A 27312-nucleotide genomic window follows, 5' to 3' on the forward strand; every position below is an offset into this window, starting at 1 on the left:
CTTACTTTTTCTTGTGTGCTTTATTTGTAATTCTAGAACTTTTTACTATCCCATTTTCTTCCTTTTTACTGGCGCTGATATAACCTGAATGTGTTGCAAGCGCCGTAACCCTTAAAACTAAAACATCTCTCTCTCTCTTATCTCTTAACATACTCTCTCTCTCTCTCTCTCTCTCTCTCTCTCTCTCTCTCTCTCTCTCTCTCTTCTCTCTCTCTTTTACTATGCTAGTTACTTGCTTTAATATGTGAGTTTACTGCTTATTGTGTTACACACACATTTGGGTCCCGATAGCTCAGTTGGTAGAGCACTCGCTTCAGACGCAAAGGAATCGAATTCGATCCATGATGAAGTCAAGATTTCCTTCTGCCCCCCCCCCCTCTTATCCACCCAGAAGTGATTAGGTAGCAGGGTCTTTTTAGATCTGACTGAAAGTACCATAGTGGGCAGGGAGGTACATGCTGTGTCTTCTATCCCCTCAACCCGTTTTCCAATTGTTTCCTGTCGTTGTCTTGGAATGAGATTACTTGGTTTTGTCCTAGCCCTGGCCGGAGTTCCTTGGCTGGGAGGGAAACAGTCGAATGTATAGTTATAGTTTTGGAAGATGATATTTTTTTCCTTGTAAATCATCTCTCTGTTATGCATTGTATTATGTTTAGTTTACATATTATATTATATGATTTGTAAACATTTGAGTGTTTTCCTCTTAGATGGGACCTGTGCTTGTGTCTGGATGAGACTTTTAGGTGATCTCAAACTAAGTACTTTGACAGTGTGCTCTTGGAATCTATATCTGTTCCCTATTTGAACCAATTCCCCTTTGTCTCATCTTTTCTTTTGTGCTTTATTTGTAATTCTAGAACTCTTTACTATCCCATTTTCTTTCTTTTTACAGGCGCTGATATGACCTTAATGTGTTGCAAGCGCCGTAAAACCCTTAAAAACATAAAAACATAGCTCTAAGGCCTAAAGCCCGATGTCTCCAAAACACTATTTCACAGTAGAAACCTGTTTATATCCAACACTACTGCATACAAAAAAGTACATCATATTTTATTTCAAATAATCAATTTGGAATAATGAGCATTTTGATATCATCAAAGCATTGTGAAATCTGAAACTAGCTATAGATAGTATGCGCTTGGCTAAGAAGCTCACAACATTGCCATCCGAAGTATAATAGAACAACACACAAAGCTATGTGTAACCACGAACGTTTATAGTCTAGTTAATACAGTTAAGTGAGAATTACTCATAAACGTGGATGGCAAAAAAACAATAACAAAGACCTGAGTGACGTCAACTTCGTTCTATCTATAGGTATGTTGCTATCTATTAACATAATTGCCTGTTCTTTCCACCAGATCAGCCGTTCCAACGCGCATAAACATTTTTATCCTTTAACCTTTATAATCTTTTTGAGAGCATTTAGTGAGAACTAATCACCAATCTGGTATTAACAATAAACAAAAAGCCGAATAACATCAACTGCATTGTTTTGATTTATTTTTTTAAATAAAATTCTCATGCCATCTTCAAAAAAGGTTCGAGTGTGGCTACGAGAAGATTCTCTCAATGCTGGCACAGGTCTTCGCGTGACCGACTTACGAAACGGAAGTTATCAAGCAACGGGTAAACTCCTGTGGCCCGGAAGTCCGGAGATCCGTGCAAGTTTGGTGTACCCTAGGGAGATCATCCGTGCCGTGTTCTATTTGAGGAATGTGATGAAAGGTCTCAGGCTAAACGCTGGAGGATTTAAGTCGAAAAACGCAAGGTGTGTTGTTTTCAAAATATCATCGTGACTAATTAGAGAGCTGGCACTAGTGTTAGGACAAATATGTGATCCTTCACCTCAAAACGGTATTAAGTCTGGATGGTTAATATGTTGAAAATTGAATTTATAGCCAGAAATATCAGACTTGAGTTTGTATGTTTTATTGAGGAGAATGGATATCTTATTTTAGGGTGCTAATGCCAACAATTTATATTTTTGACAAGTTTAACATTTAATTCCGTTTTTAAGCATTTGGTTCGTTCCGACATAATACCGTTTTGAGACGATAGGTCACATATATGAAGGCCAGTTTTCCAAAGCCCTATCTCCACTGAGTAAAAATGTTTTTGAATTTTAAAAATCCATTCATAAATAAACAAGTTATGCAGTTTCAAAGGTGTCATTTATTTGGATGACCCGCAAAGAGGAAAAAAAAACGCGAAAATATAAGGACGCTTTTTCGGCATTTTTTCGACCTTTGGTTGTATCTTGCGTAATAAGTGTAGAATTAAAAGATTGAAACTTGAAGAGCAAATTAGGATGGCGTTTTGTAAAATACGGGAAAAGTACTCGTCATATTCATATGAAATTTTACAACCAAAAAGAAAAAATGTTCATCTATTACCTTGTCAGCGACAAAACCTCCACGCCCAGTAGTTTTAGAAATATTTTATTCTAAAGAGTAAAAATCTATTTTTAACGGTCTTCTGGTAATTGCACGAGTTTTGTCGCTTTTGACCTTTTGACCTTTTTTCTAACTGTGTGCCAACTTTCAGTCATATTCATCGATAAACAGCGTCGTAATTAATTTTTAAAAAATAGCATATACGAAACGGCTTCGTCCCATATTTTGACGCGAATTCGGGCAATTTGTGAGCGAAAAAGAGGCCCAAAGATTTGTGCGGGATAGTCATTGCTACCTAATGGCTCTGAAGGACTACTTAAAAAAAAAACAACTTTTTTTCAAAGTAAGTCATTGTTGTCATCATCTCCAACAATTCCATTGTGCGGCGATGTGGTCTAGTGGTATAACACTGGCTTTCGGATCGGAAGGTCCTGGGTTCGAGCCTCGCTCAACGCATAGTTGAGTCCTTGGAAAAAGACCTCTTTATTCACATTCTTTCACCGTTCTCAGGGTGTAAAATGAGTACCTAGTCGTTCACAGCGTTGTCTCTGTCGGAAAAAAAAACAAAAAACAAAACGTGTTAATATCGTCTTACAGGCGTTCTAGTTCTACGTATCACGTGATGCTGCTGGTCAGGGACCCTTTGTAAAGCGATTTGAGCATGTTTAGTGGATATTGCGCTTAATAAAAGTTTAAATTGTTTTTGTTTATTGGGTTTGTTTTTTTTTTCTCTCTTTTTTTTTTTCTTTGTTTGTTTTTTTTTTTGTTTTTCTTTTTGGTTTGTACCACGTCCTTCCCATAATCCCAATCTTACACACCCCACAGCGAGGCCACCATTTGTTCGCCATTTCCGTTTTCCGGTGTGTACCGCTACCTGTGTAACCTGACGTCCCTCAACTACGGCCTGTCCTGGTATTGTGGGATGCCGGACAGTCCGACCTTGACCTGCAGGCACTGGAGACAGATTCGAGACCTGGAGTTCCCGGAACCCTTGCCAATCTACCCGGAAGAGAAGAAATGGTTTAACCAGCTGAATTTGTATGTATCGTGTCCAACGTGTACTTGTGTTCAGGTCTGATCATCCAAATAGGGTTCAACAGTCGTGACGTCACTTCCCTCATAATGACGCATAGTAATTTAGTAATTGGTTTTAAACTATCGGAACAATGGCCGACGCCCTTGTGAAATATTTCTCCGACGAGCATAAAAGTGGATCCAGAGGAGAAAAAAAAAAAACATTATAAATCTGATCATGTTTTGACTTTTATACATTCTGATCACATGACTTGTTAAAAAGTTCTAGCCATCATGAAGAATAAAAAGTACCGATTTACTTTGTTTAGATTCAAGCTGCCGGTTGCTGGGCGGACGTGACATCAGACTATTGAATCCTATTGTTAGGAGTTCGTTGTTGTAATGGAAATTCTCTCGAACCAACGCATTGTGCGGCTATGTGGTCTAACGGTATGACACTCGCTTTCGGATCGGAATGTCCTGGGTTCGAGCCTCGCTCAGCGCATAGTTGATTTCTTGGAGAAGGCTCTTTACTCACATTCTCTCACCGTACTCAGATGTAAAATGAGTAATGCGCCGTTAACAGCGTTGTCTCTGTCCGAAAAAATATTGTAATATCGCCTTACAGTCGTCATGTCTCGTTCAACCTGTTGTTGTTGGTCATGAACCCTTTGTAAAGAGCTTTGAGCACGTTTAGTGGATATTGCTCTATATAAAAGCTGAAGTTTTTGGGGGGGTTTTCTTATCACTATAGCTCTCGGCAACAATGCAGGGATATTTTTGTTTGAAGAAATATTTCTCTCTTTCTCATTATCGCTTACTGGAATAGGAACGGTCTCATCTCGTCACAAAACCAAGAAATGTTAATCAGGATCAGTGGCCGGATGGGTGACATTCAAAGAGTCATCGTAACGACGTTGTGTCATTAGGCCAGGCACTTTTCACACATTATCCCACTCGATTCAGATGTGAATGAGTACCTGACCATGGGTAGTGACGAATATTATTGTAGGATTGTTAGTACTAAAATGACGCCAAACAGGCAACCGGCACTGTATAAAATGGAAATAGGATTCGATAGTGCCTGCTTGAGGGTGGAAATTGGGGGTGAAACATTGTGAAACGCTTTATGGGCATGGTCAATCTGTGGAATTGCGCTATATAAGTGTTCATATTAATTTTTCTTTTATTTATATTATTTTTTGAATATTATCGTTTTTGTTTTGAATCATCTCCAGAGGCGGGAAACACCATCTCCGTGTGATGAACGACTCCATCATCTCACTCAAAGTCTCACCAAGTAAGAATCCTTTCTTGTCGTCCTTCAAAGCCAGCGTTTATCTCGGTTTCTGTAGCGTGAAACGGAGAATAGCAATTGGTCGCTACCCTTTGGATAGGATGCTAGTCTTTCGCAAAGTACTTTCCGCCAGATCTAGCAGACCCAGCCAGCTACTGCTGGGTGGCCGGGAGGGGTGGGGGGGGGGTGGAAGATCAGAAAAAAATCTCGACTTCACTGGGGATCGATCTCGGTTTCTTTGTGTGTGAACCGAGTGCTCTACCAACTGAGCTATCGGACTCTCCCTTCCCCCCTTTTTCACACACACACACACACACACACACACGCGCGCGCGCGCGCAAACACAAACACACAATTAAGGATATTGATGCTTTGTGTTTAGGTGAAATACTCACTACATCTGCCAGCGGAATACAACTTACCAACACACAAAACTATGTGTATCTGGAATGTTTATAGTCTGATTGATACATTGGTCAGTTACTTGAACTGATTGCTGAATTGATCGGTTGACCATTTGATGTATAGATTGATTGATATATTGGTCAGTTACTTGGACTGATTGCTTAATTGATCGGTTGACCATTTGATGTATAGATTGATTGATATATTGGTCAGTTACTTGGACTGATTGATCGGTTGACCATTTGATGTATAGATTGATTGATATATTGGTCAATTAATTGGACTGCTGGGTGGGACTCCTGACCTCCCATAGTGGGCAGGGAGGTACTTACTATGTCTTCTATCCCCCTGTATCTGTTTTCCTACATGCTTTCTGTCTTTGTCTTGGAATGAGATTACTTGGTTTTGTCGCTCGGAGGGAAACAGACAAATGTATAGTTAGAGTTATGGGAGATGATATATTTTTCGTATTGTAAATATAATTGTTATACACTGTATTATGTTTTATTTAAATATTATATATGATTTGTAAACATTTGAGTGTATCCCTCTTAGTAGGGGCATGTGCTTGTGTCTTGATGAGACTTTTAGGTGATCTCAAACTAATTACTTTGATAGTGTGCTCGTGGAATCTACCTCTGTTTCCTATTTGAACCAATTCCCCTTTGTCTTACCTTTTCTTGGGTGCTTTAATTGGAATTCTGGAAATTTTTACTAATCCGTTTTCTTCCTTTTTACTGTCGCTGATATAACCTAAATGGGTCAAGCCCCGCCGTAAAACACTTAAAAACAAAAACAACATAGGTGTACTAATTGCTGAATTGATCAGTTTACCAATTAATTGATTGATTGATTGGTTGATATATTGACAGATTGATTGATGAATTGATTGATTTCCGTTCTCCAATCCCACCAGGCTCCGTGTCGGTCATAAAGACGTCACTACCCTGCAACAGGCGTCCCGCCAAAGAGACGTGGGAAGACAAAGCACCGAAAGGATTCATTCTTCGAGACCAGTGGCTTCCGCTGTCATGCTCACTTCCGGTGGTTGACGTGAATTACGTCAATCAGGTTTGTAGCTCCCAAAATAGAAATATATTTATTTCTTTGTCTATGTCTTTATGTATTTATTATTAATTTACAACAAATGTGATGATGACTTCAGAACCTGGATTGATACCTTGAACATAGATGTGTAGCAGAACGATACTACTACTACTACATTAATTTACTGTATTTATTTGTTTATTTATTTATTTATTTTTCTATTTATTTGTAATAAGTCGGAGAGGCAAATAATAAAGAGGAGAAGGTGGAAATGGACTTGACATGCGTCAGAATGATTCCGCGTGCTATTTCCCAGGACATCCCTCAAGGAACGAAAAGAAGGGGCCGCCCGCTGGAGACCTGGAGGAGGAGCATCGAAAGAGAAAGGAAAGCTAGTGGTTGGTCTTGGGGACAGATGACAAAAAATGGCCCACAACCGATAAAGATGGCGTTCCACCGTGTCAGCCTTATGTGCTGATCAAGCACCAAGAGGATAACCGTAGCCATCGTTAACTTATTGATAGTATGCACTTGGCTAAGAAGCTCACAACATTGCCATCTGGAAGTATAACGGATTAACAGACAAACTATAGATAGTTCGAAGATGACGTCACTCATGTCTTTGTTATTGATTTTGCCATCCGCGTTTATGAGTAATGCTCACTGAATTGTATTAACCTGACTATAAACGTTCATGGATACACACAGTTTTGTGTGTTGGTCCGTTATACTTCCGGATGGCAATGTTATGAGCTTCTTAGCCAAGCGCATACTGTAAGAGAGTTAGCTTATAGCAAGTGGGTTTAATGAGTTCACAGTGCTTGTATATCAGTTAAACTTGGTCATTATATTGAGTAGTCTAGGACAGTTTTACGTTCCAAAGTTAAAAGGATTGGTCATTATATTGAGTACTAGAAAATTACTTTCTTTGATCGGTGTTACTTGGTTATTGGGGATAATAGCATCAAATTATAGTTGGAATTTATTATTTGGGCGTACAGATTATTTGGGCGTACTGAACTAACGTTTACCAAAAGTAATATTATATCATAAAAGGCGGGGTTTAACACCAATATGTAGGAATTGACGTTTCAGGTTTGATTATGATTTGGTCTTACTCTTAGGGGTTGGATTATAGACTGACAGGGAACTGTCAAAACTGCAAGGGGGCGTGGAAACAATGGAACTGTGGGTAAATTTTTGATAGGGATAAAAGAGGAGGTTTCGAGGAAAGCGGGAGGATTCAACTTGACCATGAGCTGCACACTTTAAACCTTTTGTGCTCAATATCATTTATTTGCTTTTACGAACTTAGAAATATTCCACGTATATTGAAAATGGTTACTTAGGCAAACTGACTTTACATGTGGACTGATTTTACGGATTTGGAATTTATGAAACTGATTGAATTATGACCATGCTATTTGATTTGGATTTGGAATTTATCATGATTTGGATTTTGAATTTATCACAAACAAATAAAACTGTAAGAAATGAAACTTGGAATCTGGACTTTTATTTGAATGTCTTGATGTTGTGCATTCAATTATCATCACCGACCCTTGAACTCTTTCGTCATTATTAACATCTACAACACAACGCAAAGGATAATACTACCATCTATGAAAAACACCACTATGCGATCATAAGCCATTACATATGTGTGCAACTACCCCACATTATATATGTTATTTGGTGTCGTGACTCAGGATTCTTATATATCTTTATTTGGAGCCGTGATACCATGATGTAAAGATGCTATTTTTCCGGACCATGGATTCACAAGAAATGTACATTGTTGCGGTGTTAACATCTATTGCAGTTTTTGTGAGACTCGAAATTTGAAGTGAAAAAAATTGTGAACAGATAGCTATTATGTTTATTTGGAAAAGAAAATGAATATCAATTTTGAAGGTGAAGTAGTATAATTATTTTGCACTGAAATATGAACAAAAATAATTTGAAATTATAGATGATTCCTAAAATTTTGACAAAAGACGATATTAAAAAAATAAACGAAATAATATTGAAAATAAGAACTATAGATAAAAAGGAAATTAAAAAAATATAAGGCAATATATTATATTTAGAAACTAAAAACAATATATTACAGAACGGCAAAATAATAATAATAATAATAATAATAATGATAATAATAATAATAATAATAATAATAATAATAATAATAATAATAATAATATAATAATAATAATAATAATAATAATAATAATAACATCCCATTGATGCTAAACGTATTTTATTTAATTAAAAATAAGAGAGGGAGAGATGAAAATGAAAATTGCAGTATTTAAGTGAAGATTTTAGTGCGTTTTATTTTTCAAAATAAATGAAAATGCGTTTACTTAGAATCAAGCGTTTCGGAATAGATCTTCGAATATTATTTTGTACCGTTAATGGCAATGTTTTGTTAATATCAGTAACAAAGATGTGTCGATTTTTATTTCAATGTTTTTATGTTACTGTTGGAATTACATTGACAGTTGGTCATTCTTTAATGTTGTTACGTTTTATTTTCTGTCAAAATGACTCAAGACGACGATGGCAATAACAACACGTAAATTATAAGTTTTGATAATTGAAAAATGTCTTATGGTATTTATTGTTATATTACAACATCATTGATTATATTTTTCTCCCGTCGGTAGGGATGAATTGGTAGGTTGATATTGACTCTTTGAGATTCATGGGTTCATGGCAAAGAGCAAAGTTTTATATCTGTTTGTTTTCTTGGTAATAAATGTGTGGTTAACGCAGCCAAGTAATCGACAACAGAGCTAATTTTATATTTGTAATGAGACATGGCGTTATAATAGATTACATAAGACATTTGGATTTTATCACTGGAAATTAAGTTGAAATGATTTATGCGGAATTTGAGTCAATCGTTGTTTTGTTTTGTTTTGTTTTGAAACGCGTTTCATCGTGATTTTTAAAGGAGACATATTCTCATAATAACGGAATAACAGACTTTTGGTTTAAAGTCGGAGAACAAATAAAATGACGGAGTATTAATTATTATGAAAGACTGATGTCTTGTAATGGGAGTTAAAATGTTATTACGGAAGAATAATAAAATATTGAAAATGCATTATCATGTCAAGTGAGCTGATAATATTTGTGACACAAGTGGTTAACTTGTTAAGAATCAGCGAATTATAAGTAACCCATATGGTAAAATGCTGTAAATGCATATTGGGTAAATAAGCGCAGTGATGTAAGACGCGGTAATTAAAGTGCACATGGTTTAAATTACGAGACGCAGGAATGAGGCGTTCGGGAATATTTTATTTTGCGTTTGATTAAAGCGCATGGTTGAACATTATGAAATGATGCAGAAGGCGGAGAATTTTTATAAATACGATGCGCGTGGTTAAAGCGCACACATTTATCAATGCTATATTAAGAGGCGCGAGATAACGTCGCAATGAGTTATATGAATATTTTTATAAGCCGAGGGCAAAGGCGCGAAACATTGAATTTTTATTGACCAGAGTGTATATCGTTTCTGTGAATATTTTGATTATCATATTTTTCTCCTATAGATTCGCTGTTGTAATTGTAATCAATATTTACTGCGTGGTTTGAATTTAACATTTATATCATAAAATTTGTAACTGAGTTGAAGAAGTTATGTTCAATTGTCAAATCTTAAGTGTGTAATCATTCGGCAATCAGTTGAAATGGTAGGAAGTGCTACGATAACATAAACAAAATCATATTTCATTAAATTAGGGATTTTCTAAGGGGAATAATTCGAGTTAATCAAAGGCAGAAGTAGTGTTTGCCCTAAAACATGATACAGTCATCACGAAAGAGGACACTTGCAACCATCGGTCATAACGGGAACGCTGATGACAACGACAGAGGCAACTCAAACACAACCACAACATAGGTCGGGAAATGTCCTAATCCCTTTGGTCTATCCACGAATACATTAAAATGGAGTAACAATCTCGATTACGCCATTGATACGTCCAGAATCAACACAATCTACAGACTACAAATACACAGCAACCTCAATTACATCGTACCTTTCAACTTATACAAACTTGACAGAATTCATAAAATAATATCTGTATCAACACAGATTTCTTCCATGAACCTTTTTTATATTTACATTCTTTATTGAACAATTGGATTACTTGTATTTACTTCTACAACAACAATATCCAACGATGTACGATGTCAATAATTACATAAACGTTCAAGATACGATTGTTTTTACAAAAATGATGTCCAATTGTGAACAATACTACTTCCTTCATATGCAGTGGTGAGCGTATTCAAATTTAAACTTATGTCAATATACAAGTGTGCAGCACCCATATCTACAACTTATAAACATTGAATATTATAATAACGCCTGTCTTAGTATCATTGTAAAAGATAAAGGCTATATATGTATATAAGACAATGCAGGAAAAAGTATCGCAAAACGCCACATGAGCGATTTCCTTGGATTCATTATAGTATGATATTCAACAACCTGCGTTCAAATAACGAAAATATTGTTGACCTTATTCGACCCTACTACATACACTACTAGACTACGTTATTATTACATCATCTACCTGGTGTGTGGACTCACATCACCCACCGGAACTCTGCAAGATTACATAATCTACCTGGTGTTTGGACTCACGTCACCCACCGGTACTCTACAGATTACATCATCTACCTGGTGTGTACTCACATGCCACCTCATCGAAACTCGATCAACAAACACAGACAATTACAACACACGACCTCTGTCGACTACTACACACGAACTCTTTGTCAACACATGGCTGAGTTCACAACTTTCTTTTGACTTGCTGGATAAGTCAAACTTCATTTAAATTCAAGATCTCGCACACAGTTAATCTTGAATTTGTACAATTTCATCTACAATGAGATTCAACGTATACACGAGACAACCACAAATATCAACGAGGAGAATCGACCCAGATGCCGGAGATGAATGGATTACAGCGACGTTACAAGACCAAGAAACAACCCAACAGGTTAAGCATACGTTTGCTACCTGTAGAGTCTTTTTTCGTCCCAAATTCAAAAGACTCGAACAAATACAACACACTAATTGCAAAAGTTGGTCACTTTAGTAACAGCCCACAATCACATACTGTGTTAGATTTTACTTATTTAGTTATTTACACTGTACTAAATATGAATAAGTCGGACAGACTAATGTCTGATTATTTATTAAACACTAAATATTTGAATGTGAAGACATTATGGTGATAATTCGAAGACATTTACAGAGGAAAAAGTTTTTAATTAATTAACAATAATTAAAGTGAATTTATGACACTTGGGCTATTCAGTGACCACAACACACACAACAATGCAACACGTAGACTAGATACAAACACCTCAACTCTTATAGTTGATATATTTTTTTCATTACATGAAAACTCATTCTAAATGGAGACAATGACTTAATTAACAATTACTGACAATTTTTACAGGATGACCATTCTCAAAACGAACGGATTACTGAGAAATGTGACCTCTGATGGATGACCACAAAGAACAATTTGATATCAATGTAGTTGTAAACTACACCCTGATGACTTAAAAAGCTTAAAAATTGAACCATCAACAATGAACACTGAATGATAATAACTTCAACTTGAATTTTAAAATGCTGATAATGCTATTATTATGATTTATTTTTAAATATTTTTTTATTACTAATTGAAATGTAATCCTTCGTATATGGATCTAGATGTCTATAAAATATTATTTGTACCAGATATTATAAGTAGGAATTAATGTAATAATGTTGTTTAAATGGAATCATACACTATAAGGGAATACACAAGGTACTGGTTTTGATATGTCAGTAAATGAGTAGACATACATGGAAGCTGAGATTATCACCCATGTCGTAAAGAGTTGAATTTGAGATTGAATAAGACAACGTGAGTATATCACAAATGGAATTTGAACCATCCTTTTTCACGCAATACTATTTATGTGTGATGGGATATGACGAGAATTAAACACTTTTATTGCTATGAAGATGGAATTTAAGGTGAAAAGATATTTTTTCTTTGAACTTTTAATTACTTGATATCTTACTGTCAATGTTGTAATGCCTTAAAAAGTATAATCGATAAATATATAAATGTTTAATCAACTTTCGTGTTGGTAAATTTAAATTTTAATCACTTTTAAATGATAGATACCTTACTGTTGATGTTGTAATTTGAAAGAAAAAAAAATCTATAATCGATATATATATCTATTTAGATGTTGTAATCAAATTTGATGTTTGTGAATTTATCAATGTTATAATACTATAAAACCTATAATTGATATATATGAATGTTGTAATCAACTTTGGTGTTTTTGAATTTAAAGTTTAAAGTTTTTAAATATTTAACTGGTATAAGTATTATCATTTTAACATTTATTTATTACATTTTAGTTGGACATTACATATATATTTAATCTCTCACTGTAATTTTTTTGAATTGAAATTGTTTTAAAGTCAATTTAAATTCTAAGAAAGGGGCGTATGTAAGAGAGTTAGCTTATAGCAAGTGGGTTTAATGAGTTCACAGTGCTTGTATATCAGTTAAACTTGGTCATTATATTGAGTAGTCTAGGACAGTTTTACGTTCCAAAGTTAAAAGGATTGGTCATTATATTGAGTACTAGAAAATTACTTTCTTTGATCGGTGTTACTTGGTTATTGGGGATAATAGCATCAAATTATAGTTGGAATTTATTATTTGGGCGTACAGATTATTTGGGCGTACTGAACTAACGTTTACCAAAAGTAATATTATATCATAAAAGGCGGGGTTTAACACCAATATGTAGGAATTGACGTTTCAGGTTTGATTATGATTTGGTCTTACTCTTAGGGGTTGGATTATAGACTGACAGGGAACTGTCAAAACTGCAAGGGGGCGTGGAAACAATGGAACTGTGGGTAAATTTTTGATAGGGATAAAAGAGGAGGTTTCGAGGAAAGCGGGAGGATTCAACTTGACCATGAGCTGCACACTTTAAACCTTTTGTGCTCAATATCATTTATTTGCTTTTACGAACTTAGAAATATTCCACGTATATTGAAAATGGTTACTTAGGCAAACTGACTTTACATGTGGACTGATTTTACGGATTTGGAATTTATGAAACTGATTGAATTATGACCATGCTATTTGATTTGGATTTGGAATTTATCATGATTTGGATTTTGAATTTATCACAAACAAATAAAACTGTAAGAAATGAAACTTGGAATCTGGACTTTTATTTGAATGTCTTGATGTTGTGCATTCAATTATCATCACCGACCCTTGAACTCTTTCGTCATTATTAACATCTACAACACAACGCAAAGGATAATACTACCATCTATGAAAAACACCACTATGCGATCATAAGCCATTACATATGTGTGCAACTACCCCACAATACTATCTATATGTAACATTGAACGTTTATTGTCTGGTAAATACAGTCCAGTAAGAATGACTCATAAACGCGGATGGCCAAAAAAAAAAAACAATAACAAAGACCTATCTATAGATAGAATGCGCTTGGCCAAGGAGTTCACAACATTGCCATCCGGAAGTATAACGGACCAATACACAAACTCTGTGTAACCATGAACGTTTATAGTCAGGTTGATACAGTTTAGTGAGAACAACTCACAAACGCGGATGGCAAAAATAATAACAAAGGCCCGAGTGACGTCATCTTCGAACTATCTATAGGCGATGAACATAACAATCCTAAAAAATGACGTCAAACTGTTAGTCATAGTAGGTTCTAGCGTAGCCATCATTAACTTATAGCCTGACACTAGAACCTTCTAAGGCATAATTTGTTGCCATTTTTAGGTTTGTGCGGTGTCTGGCAAAGTTGTCGTGAGTAGAGCTCAAGGAAACAGGTGATTCCATAGGTTGAACTTTTAAATACAACTCACGATTTGTTTTCTCTTGTCGCAAAAAAAAGTGTCTTTTGACGTTATTTTTTGGTCAGTGGCAGGCTATAGATAGAACGAAGATGACGTCACTCAAGCCTTTGTTATTGTATTTTGCCATCCGCGTTTGTGAGTGATTCTCACAAAACTGTATTAACCAGACTATAAACGTTCATGGTTACACACAGTTTAGTGTTTTGGTCCGTTATACTTCCGGATGGCAATGTTATGAGCTTCTTAGCCAAGCGCATACTATCTATAGTAAATTTACGATGGCTACGGTTCTAGTGTCAGGTTATAAGTTAACTATGGCTACCAGATAAGTAATAACTCGAGTTGTCCCCCCAAAAAGTCAAAGTGGTGTGATGCTATGATTTGGGGCTTGAAACGCTTTTATTTTGATCATTTTTTTTGTTTGTTTGTTTGTTTGGTTTTTTTTTTTGTTTTTTTTTTGTTTTTGTTTTCGTTTTGTTTTTTGTTTTTTGTTTTTTTTTTTTTTGGGGGGGGGGGGGTTGTTTGTTTGTTTGTTTACTTTTCTTTCTTGTATTGTAGTGTCTCCGGGGCAGTACCTTGTACATGATCGGTGACTCCAACCTCCGACACAATGCTACAGTGAGATAATGTGCTTCTTGAGGCGTGTGCACGGCACTAGACAATATTGCTGGGTAGAAGGAACTGGCACACTCCACAAACATGCATCAACCATGAGTGAGTATACAAGTGTCGTGTAGTGGGTTGAGGGTCGGAGCCGTGACTGGATTGATCAAATTTAATGAGAAGTAATCATAGAAATGGCTGGCTAAAAACAATAACAAAGAGATGAATGACGTCAATTCGTTCTACTATAGATAGTATGCGCTTGGCTAAGAAGCTCATAACATTCCATCCGAAAGAATAACGGACCAACACACAAACTCTGTTATCCTGAACTTTAAGTCAGTATACAGTTCAGTGAGCATTACTCATAAACGCGGATGACAAAAAAACAATAACAAAGACCCGAGTGACGTCATCTTTGAACTATCTATATTATCATATCAATTCCTTCTCTTTCCCCCCAGAAATTACTACCTGGTGAAATGGCGAACCCATGCCCTCCCGTTCCACACCAATAGTGACCACTGGGCTAGACGGACCAACCAACAGGCTGTGGGTTTGACTCTCGATTCTATCCCATCCACTGGACGGTATGTATAGGACTGTCTGTGTGTGTGTGTGTGTGTGTGTGTCTGTGTGTCTGTGTGTGTGTGTCTGTGTGTGTGGGTGTTTGTCGGTTTGTTCCACACCAACAGTGACTACTGGGCTAGACGGATCAACCAACAGGCTGTGGGTTTGACTCTCGATTCTATCCCATCCACTGGACGGGGCGTATCGGACTGTCTGTGTGTGTGTGTGTGTTTGTTTGTTTGTTTGTCTGTTTTTTGCACACTTACAGTGTCCATTGGGCTAGTCTGTGTGTGTGGGTGCGTGTGTGTGTGTGTGGGTGTGTGTGTGGGTGTGTTTTGTTTTGTTTTTTTTTTTTGTTTTTTTTGGCTCAGCGATAGGTTCTTTGCTTTGTACCCGAAAAGTACCGAGTTTGATCACCCACCGCAGCGCTGTGCGGCCTTGAGCAGGTCACCTCGTCCTAGATCAATTTCCGGCGCTGGACTGCGCCTGACGCCTGGGCTATTCCAGTCTTCCCTTGGAATAGACAATAGGGACACATTTCCCCTATGGGATGAATAAAGGGATTTATTTTTTTCATTTGTTCCCCCAGATACTTTGTGTTGCTCCACATGTACCTGCATTTCACCACCCACCACTACAGCATCTACAGAGACCGGATACGGTCCATGAGGGACGCCGTTGCTAGATTACTGCGTAGGAATCCCGCCACCAAGGTGGTGATTCGGGGTCCTCACGTGTCCTACAAGGGGTGGGACCCAGCCCTGGGCGGAGACCTGCAGGCACCGCTTTATATGGAGATCTTGAGAGAAGAATTCAAACCGTTGTATGAAAAAGTGAGTGCAACAGTCAACCAAGGAAATCTTTTGTTGTTTTTTTTTTGTTGGTTTTTCGAAGCTTGCGACACATGTAGGTCATTTCAGCGATAAATCAAAATGAATATAAAAGCTTCAAAAAACGAACAAAATACCAACCACTGAAACCTTCTTCACCCAACAACAACAACAAAATACCAACCACTGAAACCTTCTTCACCCAACAACAACAACAACAACAAAATACCAACCACTGAAACCTTCTTCACCCAACAACAACAACAACAACAAAATACCAACCACTGAAACCTTCTTCACCCAACAACAACAACAACAACAAAATACCAACCACGGAAACCTTCTTCACCCAACAACAACAACAAAATACCAACCACTGAAACCTTCTTCACCCAACAACAACAACAAAATACCAACCACTGAAACCTTCTTCACCCAACAACAACAACAACAACAAAATACCAACCACTGAAACCTTCTACCCCACCACAAACCAACACGAAACTCTACCAACACACAAAAATACCAACCACTGAAACCTTCTTCACCCAACACAAACAACAACAAAATACCAACCACTGAAACCTTCTTCACCCAACAACAACAACAACAACAAAATACCAACCACTGAAACCTTCTTCACCCAACAACAACAACAACAACAAAATACCAACCACTGAAACCTTCTTCACCCAACAACAACAACAACAACAAAATACCAACCACTGAAACCTTCTTCACCCAACAACAACAAACACAAAATACCAACCACTGAAACCTTCTTCACCCAACAACAACAACAACAACAAAATACCAACCACTGAAACCTTCTTCACCCAACAACAACAACAACAACAAAATACCAACCACTGAAACCTTCTTCACCCAACAACAACAACAACAACAAAATACCAACCACTGAAACCTTCTTCCACACCAACAACAACAACAAAATACCAACCACTGAAACCTTCTTCACCACAACAACAACAACAACAAATACCAACACAAACCTTCTTCACCAAACAACACACAACAAATACCACCACTGAAACCTTCTTCACCCAACAACAACAACAACAACAAAATACCAACCACTGAAACCTTCTCACCACCCAACAACAACAACAACAACAAAATACCAACCACTGAAACCTTCTTCACCCCAACAACAACAAAACAACAACAAAAATACCAACCACGAAACCTTCTTCACCAACAACAACACAACAACAAAATACCAACCACTGAAACCTTCTTCACCACCAACAACAACAACAAAATACCAACCACTGAAACCTTCTTCACCCAACAACAACAACAAAATACCAACCACTGAAACCTTCTTCACCCAACAACAACAACAACAACAATACCAACCACTGAAACCTTCTTCACCCAACAACAACAACAACAACAAAATACCAACCACTGAAACCTTCTTCACAACAACAACAACAACAACAAAATACCAACCACTGAAACCTTCTTCACCCAACAACAACAACAACAACAAAAAACCAACCACTGAAAACCTTCTTCACCAACAACAACACAACAACAAAATACCAACCACTGAAACCTTCTTCACCCAACAACAACAACAAAAATACCAACCACTGAAACCTTCTTCCACCAAAAAATCAACAAACCCACCAACAACAACAACAAAATACCAACCACGTGAAACCTTCTTCACCCAACAACAACACAACAACAAATACAACACGAAACCTTCTTCACCAACAACAACAACAAAATACAACACGAAACCTTCTTCACCAACAACAACAAAACAACCAACACACAAACTACCAACAAAACCATGAAAACCTACTTCTTCACCAACAACAACAACAACAACAAAATACCAACCACTGAAACTTCTTCACCCAACAACAAACAACAACAAAATACCAACCACGGAAACCTTCTTCACCAACAACAACAACAAAAACAACAAAATACCAACCACGAAACCTTCTTCACCCAACAACAACAACAACAACAACAAACCAACCACGGAAACCTTCTTCACCCAACAACAACACAACAACAAAATACCAACCACTGAAACCTTCTTCACCCAACAACAAAACAACAAAATACCAACCACTGAAACCTTCTTCACCCAACAACAACAACAAACAAATACCAACCACTGAAACCTTCTTCACCCAACAACAACAACAAAACCAACAGAACCACCCAACACAAACAAATACACCACTGAAACCTTCTTCACCCAACAACAACAACAAAATACCAACACTAACTCTTCACCACAACAACAATACAACCATGAAACCTTCTTCACCCAACAACAACAACAAAATACCAACCACTGAAACCTTCTCACCAACAACAACAACAAAATACCAACCACTGAAACCTTCTTCACCCAACAACAACACAACAACAAAATACCAACCACTGAAACCTTCTTCACCCAACAACAACAACAAAAAAATACCAACCACTGAAACCTTCTTCACCCAACAACAACACACAACAATACCAACCACTGAAACTTCTCACCAACAACAAACAAAATACAACACGGAAACCTTCTTCACCAACAACAACAACAACAACAAAATACCAACCACTGAAACCTTCTTCACCCAACAACAACAACAAAAATACCAACCACGGAAACCTTCTTCACCCAACAACAACAACAAAATACCAACCACGGAAACCTTCTTCACCCAACAACAACAACAAAATACCAACCACGGAAACCTTCTTCACCCAACAACAACAACAAAATACCAACCACGGAAACCTTCTTCACCCAACAACAACAACAAAATACCAACCACGGAAACCTTCTTCACCCAACAACAACAACAACAACAAAATACCAACCACTGAAACCTTCTTCACCCAACAACAACAACAAAATACCAACCACGGAAACCTTCTTCACCCAACAACAACAACAAAATGTGACCCACCGTCTCAAAACGGTATTTTGTCGGGATGAACTAGGTGGTGGAAAATTTATTTTTAGCCATAAATATGAAATTTATGGTTAATATATCTCCTAAATGACGGAGAATATATACAAGTTCTTTCATCACAAAAGACCCAAAGTTCGTATTTCTTACCATATTACTGTTAAAGTCACTTTTTGTGGTCCAAAGCATCCCGACATAATACCGTTTTGAGACGGCTGGTCACAAATACCCAATGAAAACATAAATTATATAACTAAAAGATCAGATCAACGGCAAAGATATATTTTAGTAGTAATGGATTCATGTTTTCATTGTTTTCTGATGTTGGCTGAAGACGGGTTTCGTGCCCGAAACGTTCTGTGTTTGGTATTTTGTTCTTTTTTTGAAGCTGTCATATTCGTTTTTGTTTATTACTTTTTACAGTCCTCAACTTCTAGCAGATTAGTATCACTTTGACTTACGTCATTTCATAGCAATGACTATCCCGCACAAATCTTTGGGCCTCGTTTTCGCTCACGAAGTGCCCGAATTCGCGACAAAATATGGGACGAAGCCGTTTCGTATATGCTATTTAAAAAAATTAATTACGACGCTGTTTATCGATGAATATGATTGAAAGTTGGCACACAGTTAGAAAAAATGTCATTTTAGATTATGTCAAGCGACAAAACTCGTACGATTACCAGAAGACCGTTAAAATAGATTGTCACTCTTTGGAGTACAATATTTCTAAAACTACAAAGAGGAGATATTTTGTCGCTCATAAGGTTATATATGCACATTTCTTCTATTTATATTTCAAATTTCATTGGATTATGATAAGTACTTTTCCCGTATTCTCACAAAACATCAACCCAATTTGCATTACAATGAGTGAAAATATGGAGACAGCCATTTTGCTCCACCAAAATGACGTGAGCGAGGCAAGGCTGCCAGGTGGCCAGACTTTAACCTGACCAAATTCGACTTCAAAAGTGGCTAAATAGAAAATCATATGGCTTTCACTATTAAGACTGGCCCACTTAAAATGAACTAAATTTTAACAAACAGAAAATTGAATAGACTAGGATAAATGTCACTGAGACAAAAATAGATGAATAAAATTTAATAAAAGAAACAAAATTATATATTTGGCCACACACGTGGCCATCTGGCAACCTTGTCCGCGATGACTGATGACACAAATCCTCGCGCGCATTGTTTCATTGTTATGTCATAGGGATAGTAGATTAACTCTCTCTCTCTCTCTCTCTCTCTCTCTCTCTCTCTCTCTCTCTCTCTCTCTCTCTCAAATAAATACTAGAAATAACATAAGCCATGGTCTCACGGGACTGATTAATAATAATTTAGCAGGCATTTTTCGTGTCATATGTATGTGTTGTAGACACAAAATTACACTTCGGAAAAGTTCCAAATGATCAATATTATGTATATTTTAAAACAAAGTTATAGTTGACCCTAGCCATACAGCTCTAAAACTATACAAGTTAGAACTTTTCTGATGTCTTCATTATATTTGCTGATAATTTTGCCATAAAAGCGAGATACAGCCACAAACCAGAATAAAACGCAGAAAAAGCGTCCCATATTTTCCGTATTTTTTTCTCTTTGTGAGTCATCCAAATAAATGACATCTTTGAAACTGCATAACTTTGTTATATATTAATGGATTTCCAAAATTCAAAAAAATTTTAGTCAGTGGAGATAGGGCTTTGATTTAAGGGGAGTATTTCCTACAAAAAATAGAAAACAAAAAGTGTCATAGTCATTGCTACATTTCAGCGCACGTGTAGTGGAAGAGGATGGGATAGTCAAATCAATTTTTTTTTTGTTTTAAATCAATCCAGATTTACAATTAAAAGCACACGGGACAAAGAATGCCACAGGGGACTGGTTCAAATAATAAATAATAAATAAAATAAATAATAAAATTCCCTTTATTCATCCCCAAGGGGAAATTTGTCTTTAGGGTCTATTCCAAGGGAAGACTGGAATAACCCAGGCGTTGGCCGCAGAGCAGCGACGCAAAGTGAGCTAGGTTAGCTAGGGCGAGGTGACTTGCTCAAGGCCACACAACGCAGTGTCGGATGATTGAACTCGGTACCTTTCGGGTAGGAAGCAAAGACCGTACCGCTGAGCCACGCTGCCCCTTGGAAATAGGGAACAAATGAAGATTCCAAAAGCAAACTATCAGAGTACTTAGGGGATAGCGTGGCTCAGCGGTACGGTCTTTGCTTCGTACCCGAAAGGTACCGAGTTCGATCACTCGCTGCTGCGCTGAGTGGCCATGAGCAAATCACCTCTCGCCCTAGCTCAATTTGCGGCGCTGCCTTGCGGCTGACGCCCGGGTTATTCCAGTCTTTTCTTGGAATAGACCCTAAAGACAGATTTCCCCTATGGGATGAATAAAGGGAATTTTATTTTTATTGTATTTATTTACTTACTTAGGCCCTTCACTCGGGCTGGAACATTGACCATCAACCAATTCCTGGAACATTGACCATCAACCAATTCCTGGAACATTGACCATCAACCAATTCCTGGAACATTGACCATCAACCAATTCCTGGAACATTGACCATCAACCAATCCCTCCATCCTGTCCGGCTATGTGCCATCTTCTCAGGTTCTCTCCATGTTAAGCCTTCAGTTTTTAGGTCCTCCATCAATGCCCTTCTCCAGCTTTTTCTAGGCCACCCTCTCTTCCTCGTTCCCTCCAGGTTCCATGTAAGAGTTTGCCAGGTAATATTTTTTTGCAGGCATTCTGCGGCATTGTGCGGCTATGTGGTCTAGTGGTATGACACTCGCTTTCGGATCGGAAGGTCCTGGGTTCGAGCCTCGCTCGGCGCATAGTTGAGTCCTTGGAAAAGGCTCTTTACTCACATTCTCTCACCGTACTCAGATGTAAAATGAGTACCTGGCCGTTAACAGCGTTGTCTTTGTCCGAAAAATTGTAATATCGCCTGACAGACGTCATGTCCCGTCCTACATGTTAAATGTTGCTGTTGACCCCTTGTAAAGCGCTTTGAGCACATTTTAGTGGATATTGCGCTATATAAAAGCTCCAAAAAGAAAAAAAAATTTCAGAGAGTAGCCATTCCCATCTCCTCCTCTTAATTTCTACTTCTATTTCTTCTTTTCCTGTGATTTTCCATAGATCCGTATTTCTAATGTTGACCTAAAAGTCTTCCCACATACATAAGCACCGCATCCCACTAAGAGGAATACGTTCTAAAGCTTACATATTATCATTATATATTCAAAAGAAAAATTATAATAATATACAGCAGAGAGATAGTTTACAAATACAAAAAGATCTTACAAAACGATCACTAATATTTGACTGCAGGGAATTACGACCAGGGCCATGACAAAACCCAAGTAATCTCATTCCAAGACAAAGACAGAAAGCAAGTTAGAATACAGAAATAGGGGAATACAAGACACAGAAAGTGACCTCCTTGCGACTATGAGAGGTCAAAAAAAAAAAAGAAAGAAAAAAAGCCCAGAACTATGAATATCAATGTGCAGTCACTTTCCATTCATATCAGAGTCAATTGGCTCTAAAGGGAAATCGGTTTATGGTATTTTAAGGGGTTTAAGAGTACACACACACACACACACACACACACACACACACACACACGCATACATACATATAGAGGGGCAGCGCGGCTCAGCGTACCAGAAAGGTACAGAATTCGAATACCTGCCGCTGCGCTGTGTGGCCTTGAGCAAGGTCACCTCGCCCTATCTCAATTTGCGGCGCTGCATTGCGGCTGACACCTGGGTTATTCCAGTCTTACATTGGAATAGATCCAAGAGACAAATTTCCCCTATGGGTTGAATAATAAAGGGAATTTTATTTTTATTAATTTCTTTACACACGCACAGAGAGAGAGAGAGAGAGAGAGAGAGAGAGAGAGAGAGAGAGAGAGAGAGAGAGAGAGACGGATAAATTATACGATAGTCTGATGGTAAACAATACATCTGTATCATCTTTTTTTTAAAACATTTCACCCATCACCTCAAACTGTACATTATGTCGATGTGATTTAGATCTTAAGAGTTGGATAAACAGACAAAAATATAAAAATAGTGTCACCTTTATATGTTTTTAAGAATGTTATTTCTTTGTTTTTTTGTTTTTTGAACGATGGAAATTGTTTGTTGCAGAGATTGAAACTAAAATGTCTGTCATAAAATTACCTTTAATGTCACTTGTCATATAACTGACTCAGCTAGACACATGATCGCTTTTTGACGATGGGTAACATTTGATGAAATTTCTTTAAATATGTATTTCACCAATGCACAACTACCCCCCCCCCCCCCCCCCCCCGCCACCTCTCCCCCACTTACACCAACATTTCTCCAATGATTTACATAAATACAATACTCTTAAATTCCAATATCTCCCTAGGTTTATATCCTGGCATTTACACGAACACAATACTTGTCAATTCCAGTATCTCTCTCCATATTTACTTTCTAGATTTCTGAGATTGTTTCCATTTACATAAAGACAATACTTGTAAATTCAAATATATCCCCAGGTTTACATCCCAGATTTCTGGGAGTTTTTCATTTAAATAAAGACAATACTTGTCAATTCCAGTATCTCTCTCCATGTGTGTTGACTTTCTAGATTTCTGAGAATTTTTCCATTTACATAAAGACAATACTTGTAAATTACAATATCTCGCCATGTTTACTTTCTAGATTTCTGAGAATTTTTCCATTTACATAAAGACAATACTTGTAAATTACAATATCTCCCCAGGTTTACTTTCTGGATTTCTGGGATTTTTCCATCGCGGCAGAGAGTCGGGATTTTCACCCAGAGGCCAAGGTCACACAGGAAATGCTGAGGACGTTTTTTGGTTACGTCTGCCAGTCTGATTGACGTCTGGGCGTGCCTTAGCTTTCATTGTTTTCGTTTTGGATGAGTTTTGACGTCTGACTGCACACTTTATTAAGGTCAAGGTCATGTGTAAGCCTCTGCCACAAACTGGAATTACTCGGGTGTATCAGATGCTTAAAAATGGATTTAAAGTCGTAAAATTGAAACTTGGGTTGTAGTTAGATGGGAAAAGCCGAGCATGATCTCATAGAAGACTTGTATTATAACCCTGTCCTTACCAACCAAGGGAAAATCGCCACATTCATTACGACGCAACCAACAGTTTCGTCCTGATTTCTTTTGTACAAAATCACAAAATTTAAAGAATTGTTTTTATTTTACCTTTACAGACTTGACTTTGTGTTGTTGTTGAGATCATTGTGCTGAAAAATATCATGTATAAAATGTATTGGTTGCTTTTTTGTTCCAGTTAGAAAACCGTACTTTTTGTGTTGGGTGGGTCTGAAGTTTTGGGGATAGCTCTTAAAATGGCTGGTAATGGTAAGGAAAGAGTTAGTAAACAGTAAAATGAAGGGAGAAAAAATGACTCTTTATCTGCACACACGCACACACACACACACAAACACACACACAAACACACACACACACACACACAAACACAGACAAACACACGCACACACACACACACAAACACACAAACACAGACAAACACACACACACACACAAACACACAAACACACACACAGACAAACACACACACAAACACACACACACACAAACACACACAACATACATTTTTACCGATAATGTTTTAACCATAATGCCAATGTAACATAAGATTTGTCCTTTTCTTGTCTACATGAAGAAGACCAAAGGCCGAAACGTCGTTTACTTTTTTAGAATCTTTTATAAAACTCATTTTTACTCCCTTTATTTTACTATCCATTTGAATGACTCATGTAGACATCTGTAGATTGTAGTATTTTAATGTCTCATTAGATCATTGTCACAGTAGAAAGTTTGAGGTGGAATTAGCAATAAGATGGAGTTTGAGTCCAACAGTACTGCAAAACTCAGGGGTCAGCGGTAACACATAAATTTAAAAAAAAAATAAAAAAATTCCCTTTATTCATCGCATAGAGGAAATTTGTCTCTGGGGTCTATTCCAAGGGAAGACTGGAATAACCCAGGCGTCAGCCGCAGTGCAGCGCCGCAAATTGAGCTAATGCGGGGTGACTTGCTCAAGGTCACACAGCGCTGCGGCGGGTGATCGAACTCGGTACCTTTCAGGTACGAAGCAAAGACCGTACCGCTGAGACACGCTGCCCCCAGTCAGGAAAAGCAAAGAACGATAAAAAGAAAAGTCCTATTTTCGATAACGCCCTAATGCAGACTTCACCAGTTACGGCATCATTCAAAATTGAATGAAAAAAAAACAACAAAAAGACTTGGGTTTTGCTTATTGAAAAACAAAAGACAAAACAGAAAAAAAAAAATAACAGAGAAATATTTTTTTTTAAAAAGGAAACATTCTGGGCGATTGTGACCTTGACATTGGACAACTTGGTATTCATTTGCCAAGATTGATGTCGCCTGACGTCATAGGGCACAAACTATGTTGAGTTGTTTTTTAAAAAAAATGTTTTCTAGCATTATTATATCTAACACTGAATCATGATGCGCTCTAACTGCCTGACAATTGTTGTTTTTTGTTTTTCTCATCTGATGGTAAACAGTGCATATTTAACGTATAAGGTGACACATACAGCTTTCTAGGAGCTAGAATGCAATTCTAGGACGTAACTCATGTTTGTTTATTTTTTGGGGATTTCTTCTTTTTTTTTAGGGGGGGGGGGGGGGTTCTACCAATAGGAACTCCATATTAACCTCCATCTCCGATGACTAAAATGCCTTCCCGTGAAGAGAAGCCTGATTGTCGGACCTGACCCCTGAGCCCAATAGGGAATGAGATTAGCGGAAGAGTAGCGTCCCTTGATTGGACGTCACCCATAGTCTGTGACGTCACCGGCGGAAACGTTATGAGAGAGAGAACGTCATGTTGGTTGTGCGCATGCGTCTTTCGTCCTCGCGACGTTCTCTCTCTAATAACTTTTCCGCCGGTGACGTCACAGACTATGGGTGACGTCCAATCAAGGGACGCTACTCTTCCGCTAATCTCATTCCCTATACTAATAACACCATAACATCAATAGTACAATGATTTTCAAGGACCATAAAAAAGTCAATGTTGTGATAGTATGCATAAATGATAAGGTAAAACAGATAGAAATCATCCGTACCAACCTTTACCAGCAGTAATCATGAATGGGGCGATGCACGTAGTCTTGTACGGTATGAAACCATTGGACGAACATTTCATGGGTGGTCGACTGAGAGTAATTTGTTCAAATTTTCGTCAATCAATCTGTATGCCGTCATTTCAAAATACAATCCATCCATGCTACACCTATATTATCCAGTGTTTGTTTGTTTGTTTGTTTTAAAAGGGTTTTAAGGCGCTTGCGACACATTTAGGTCATTTCAGCGCCAGTAAAAAGGGAAGAAAATGGGATAGTCAAGGATTCTAGTTTTACAAGTAGATAGCACACGAGAATACGTAAGAAAAAGGGGATGGGTTGAAATAGGGAACAGATGTATGTAGATTCCAAGAGCACACTAGCAGTGTACTTAGTTTGAGATCACCTAAAACTCTCATTCAGACACAAATACAGATTCTCACTATGAGGAATACACTCAAATGTTTATTAACTAAATATATATATATTTATAACAAAATTTTAAAAATGTAACAAAACAGAGAGATGGTTTTCAAGACAAAAACATCATCTCCCAAAATCCTTACTTTACATTTGACTGTTCCCCTTTCAGCCAGGGCCAGGACAAAAACAAATAATCTCATTCCAAGACGAAGTCAGAAAGCATGTTGGAAAACAGATAATATAGGGGGATAGATGACACAGTAAGCGTCTCCCTGCCCTCTATGGGAGGTTGGGAATCCCACACAGACTCTGGTTTTTGGGGTTTTTTTGTTCACGATCAAAGACGAACTCCTCTGTTGTCGTAATAATTTGTTTTATTGATTCAAAAATCACGGTATTAAAATGTTCTTTTATTTATAACAAAATGAATAATGAAAAGATGATGATGATGATGATGATGATGATGATGAAATTGATAAAACATGAGAAAAGGCATGGCGTTAATACGTGGCTATATAAAATGTAGATGGAAGGCTGTTAGTATTGGTCATGATGACGTCATAGATAAAATGGGATGTGAATGGAACATGGCGGGTGGGGTATATTGGTAATGATGACGTCATTGGAATGGATGGAGATAAAATGG

At 37.4% G+C, this 27312-nt stretch overlaps 1 protein-coding gene across 1 annotated transcript in view; it reads left to right on the forward strand.

The window, feature by feature from the left end:
* The window catches only part of LOC144976174 (NXPE family member 3-like), a 30633-nt gene extending 6243 nt beyond the window's left edge, over window positions 1-24390 (forward strand). The window contains exons 6-14 of the mRNA XM_078920355.1: window positions 1542-1771; window positions 3222-3434; window positions 4649-4710; window positions 6029-6183; window positions 14675-14734; window positions 14775-14830; window positions 15184-15309; window positions 15879-16122; window positions 23866-24390. Of these exons, the coding sequence (XP_078776481.1) occupies window positions 1542-1771; window positions 3222-3434; window positions 4649-4710; window positions 6029-6183; window positions 14675-14734; window positions 14775-14830; window positions 15184-15309; window positions 15879-16122; window positions 23866-23988 (1269 nt within the window). The 3' untranslated portion in view covers window positions 23989-24390. The remainder of the gene's footprint in view (window positions 1-1541; window positions 1772-3221; window positions 3435-4648; window positions 4711-6028; window positions 6184-14674; window positions 14735-14774; window positions 14831-15183; window positions 15310-15878; window positions 16123-23865) is intronic.
* The last annotated feature ends 2922 nt before the right edge of the window (window positions 24391-27312 follow it).

Source organism: Berghia stephanieae, chromosome 7, assembly GCF_034508935.2.
Source record: "Berghia stephanieae isolate SIO BIC M18660-M18661 chromosome 7, UCSD_Bste_1.3, whole genome shotgun sequence".
NCBI lineage: Eukaryota > Metazoa > Mollusca > Gastropoda > Nudibranchia > Aeolidiidae > Berghia > Berghia stephanieae.